Below are 3717 nucleotides of genomic sequence, written 5' to 3' on the forward strand. Positions count from 1 at the left end.
CTCATAAAAATATGTACTTTTTTATCGAAAGATTGAAGGAAAAATGAAATTAAAGGAAAATTTAAGCGCGAAACTTGAATCTACGGAAGAACGAATTAAAATGATGAAAAAACGTATTAGTAACTTACTGGCAGAACATGATATAAATCAAAAACTTTTAAATACTCATTCGGCACAACTCAAAACTGAAGATCATCATTATCGATTGAGTCGTAATACTGAATCGAGCCTGCAACAAGAGGCGCGAAATTTTCAAAAAGAATGGAAAGAAGTAAATGAAACAGTATCAAATATTGAACGAGAATTGGAGAAAATGGCAAAAAAAATAGAGACATCGAAAAATGTTCTTAAATATGATGAAAAGAGTATAAAAGAATGGGAAGATATATTAAATCAAAATGAAGATAATAATCAATTGATAGAACAATATATGAAAGAAGATTTAAAAGAATACAAGGTAAAAGGGAAGCAAAATAAATTAAAAGAGAAGTGCATTATTGTAATTAAACGATTTCTTTTTTATCTATTTCGTATTTTTGTAACTTAGGAACTGGAATTAAAGAGACAGAAGCTTAGCAAAGAATTACAGACATATCGCGATGCAATTGTTAAATCAACTAACGAAACGCAAGAGTTGGAAATTATTCTTAATCGAACATCTACATTGTATAATCAAGCATTAACTGAATATCGACAGATGTTTAATCAGTGGAAAGAAAGTGTAACTATGTTACAACAAAGAAATGATGACATCAAAAAAATTATTCAAGTATGACTAAATATTAAATCATTTTTTTACATCCAACTTTACTATCAATAAGTATATATAACATTTACTTTAAACATAATGGACATACATTTTTATTCTTTGTTAATTCTTAATAAACTCTCTTTTGCATAGGAAATTGAAACAATGCATGAAATTTCAAAAGATAAAAAAAATACACTTCAAGAATCAGAAAAGTTTTTAAGGGATCATATTGAAAATAATAAAGAGGTTCAAGATTCAATTAAGAAATTAGAAAAAGATCTTTCTAAACTGAAAGAAGATCAATGTAAAATGAAAGAAATAATTAGTACATATGAGAATCAGGTACAAACATAAATGGAAGAATATGATTAGAAAAAATACTTTTAAAGTTATTTTCCTTAAAATTTTGTTTTCCTATAATTTCAGCTTGCAATACAAAAAAATATTATGAAAGAATTGACACAACATATGCAACAAGTAAGAGCTGATATAAAACATAAAGAATCACAAATTCAAATTAAATATACAAAAATAGAGAAACTAAATAAACAAATAACTGATTTGACTGCAAAATTGCAAGATATTGACAACCAAAAAGTGGATATTGAAGAGAAGGCAAAGGAACTAGAGAATATGACAGAGGTATTTATTAATAAATAACAATTATTAAGAAACTTAAAATAATGTTTTAAAATAATATAGGAACAAGAAAAGAAAAAGGCTAAAATGACAAAAGAAATGAATCGATTACAAACAGCAAATTTACATGCAGTGAATCAAATAAAAAATTTAGAGAATGAGAATAAAATTCTGAAAATGCAGTATCAAAAGGAGTGTAAGAAATCTGAATACTTGGACAAATTATATGTCAAAGATGGACAAATTTTTGAAGAAAAGAAAGAAATATGGTACCAAGTACAATTTGAAGTTCAGAAGTCTGAGATGAAATTGGAGAGATTAAGGGGTCATGAGCATGATAAGTCTGAAGCTGAAAGAAAACAAAATAAAATTGAAGAGCTTCAAAATAATTTAGATGAAAAGATGAAAGTATCTAAGTTATTGCAGAAACAAATTGCAAGTTTAGAAGTATGTCACTAAAAAATAAATTATTTATTAATTTATTAAAATATATATTGTTTACATTCTCTTTATTGTACAGGATGATATGAGAAAAATGTCAAATAATCTAGCAAGTGGCAACAATGAATTAGAGTATTTAAAAAATAAAAGGCAAGACCTTGTTCTCCTTATGAATGCAGGAGAAAAACAACTAAAATCTGCTCAAAATTGTTATGAGGAGAAACAAGTTGAAGAAAGCATGTTACGACTTAAAGTATCACAAATGAAGAAAATGATATCCAATATTGGAGATAATGTTTATGATTTGGAAAGATATAAACTTGAATTGGAAGCTGTAAGTCTTTTGCAAAATAATTAAAATATCTTACAATGATCATTAAAATATCAAACAGTTTTTAGTTTATTATATTAAAAATATTTTAATTATTTAGGCAATGCAAGAACGAAAAGCAGAAATTGCAGTACAAAAGGAATCTCTAATTATTCAAAAAAGAGTTGCTGATAATGAATGTTCAGAGTTAAAAAATGCTATTGCTGAGAGAAAAATGCGAATAAAGCAATTGCAAGCAAGGTACCATAATTTCACAGCATTGTTAGGTACCAATCCTGATGGTACACCTGTCAATACAACACATCTTAAGCTTCAAAGTGCACAAGAAAGATACCTTTTACAAGAACATGGAGATAAATTAGACGAAGCAATTAGAAAAACTGAACATGATATACAAGCAATGGAAAACACATTAAAAGTAATAAATGTTTGTAATGATAAATATAAAGTAACTTTGACTGCAAATGATAAAAATAAACCAGAAACAGAAGAGCATAAAAAACTGCATGAGGAATTACAAGATGCTGAACAAAATTTAAAGGAAAAAAAGAAAGAACTACAATCCTTAACTGGAAGCATGCAGGTATTATATAGTAATATTGCACATAATTTAAACAAACAGAAAGTATATTAAATTAAAAAATAAAATGGCTTTAACAGAAAACACAAAATGACTATATGCAACTCCTTAAAGATATAGATGAAACTCAAGAATGTAAGGAAAATAAAAATCAATATTTAATTGATTTAAAACAACAAATTCATGAGCAAAAAGAAAAAATATCAAGAGCTGATAAAAGTTTACAGAATGTTAAAAAAAGCATTCATCGAATGGTTGAAATCACAGGAGACAAAACTGTATTTATACAAGAGGTTTGCAAATTATCTAGGATATTTTATTCTAACTATGGCTTATGTTTTACAAACTTATTTTCACTTATATTTAACAGAAAGAGGTAGAATTGCGTGAACTTCAAGAACAAAATTCTATTGTCTTACAAGATATTGCAGAATTTACAGTTCATCACATGGAAGCAGAGACTTATATTAAGAAACTTTTGACAACTAAAAATATAGAATTACCTTCAATAACATTATTGAGCCAATCATCAATATCAAGTCAATCTAATAGTAATACAAATTTGACAGACTGTCAGGCAAAAAGTACAAATCGTGGAAGTGTTTATGGATCATCTGGTGGAAGTATTGGACACATTCTCAACCTAGAACCAGAATTTGAATGTAAATTCATAAAAATATACCTATATAGCATACATACATTGTTTAAACATTTCAGTTATATATGATTTGGTAATATAATATTTAAGTACAACATAACTAAAAAGAAACAATATTTTCATATTATTTCAGCTGTACCAGAGAGAGATACATCAAAAAGAAATGTAAAACGAAAGCAACCATCTATAAAAACTCTACATGCTCAATTAACGAAAAAAACACCTTAATATAATTTTTTAAATACTATACATTTATGGTTTTTTTATTCTATACACTTAATTGTAAAAAATAATATATAAAGTAAGATTTGCAATTA

At 26.4% G+C, this 3717-nt stretch overlaps 1 protein-coding gene across 1 annotated transcript in view; it reads left to right on the forward strand.

Annotated features, from left to right (window-relative positions):
- The first annotated feature begins 31 nt into the window (after positions 1-31).
- The window catches only part of LOC108572357 (S-formylglutathione hydrolase), a 5348-nt gene continuing 1662 nt past the window's right edge, over positions 32-3717 (forward strand). Inside the window, exons 1-9 of the mRNA XM_017934582.1 lie at positions 32-457; positions 548-769; positions 902-1093; positions 1178-1393; positions 1454-1837; positions 1911-2165; positions 2263-2745; positions 2823-3035; positions 3113-3343. Of these exons, the coding sequence (XP_017790071.1) occupies positions 44-457; positions 548-769; positions 902-1093; positions 1178-1393; positions 1454-1837; positions 1911-2165; positions 2263-2745; positions 2823-3035; positions 3113-3343 (2610 nt within the window). The 5' untranslated portion in view covers positions 32-43. The remainder of the gene's footprint in view (positions 458-547; positions 770-901; positions 1094-1177; positions 1394-1453; positions 1838-1910; positions 2166-2262; positions 2746-2822; positions 3036-3112; positions 3344-3717) is intronic.

The sequence above is a fragment of the Habropoda laboriosa genome, unplaced genomic scaffold (genome assembly GCF_001263275.1).
Source record: "Habropoda laboriosa isolate 0110345459 unplaced genomic scaffold, ASM126327v1 scaffold65, whole genome shotgun sequence".
In the NCBI taxonomy this organism is placed as follows: domain Eukaryota; kingdom Metazoa; phylum Arthropoda; class Insecta; order Hymenoptera; family Apidae; genus Habropoda; species Habropoda laboriosa.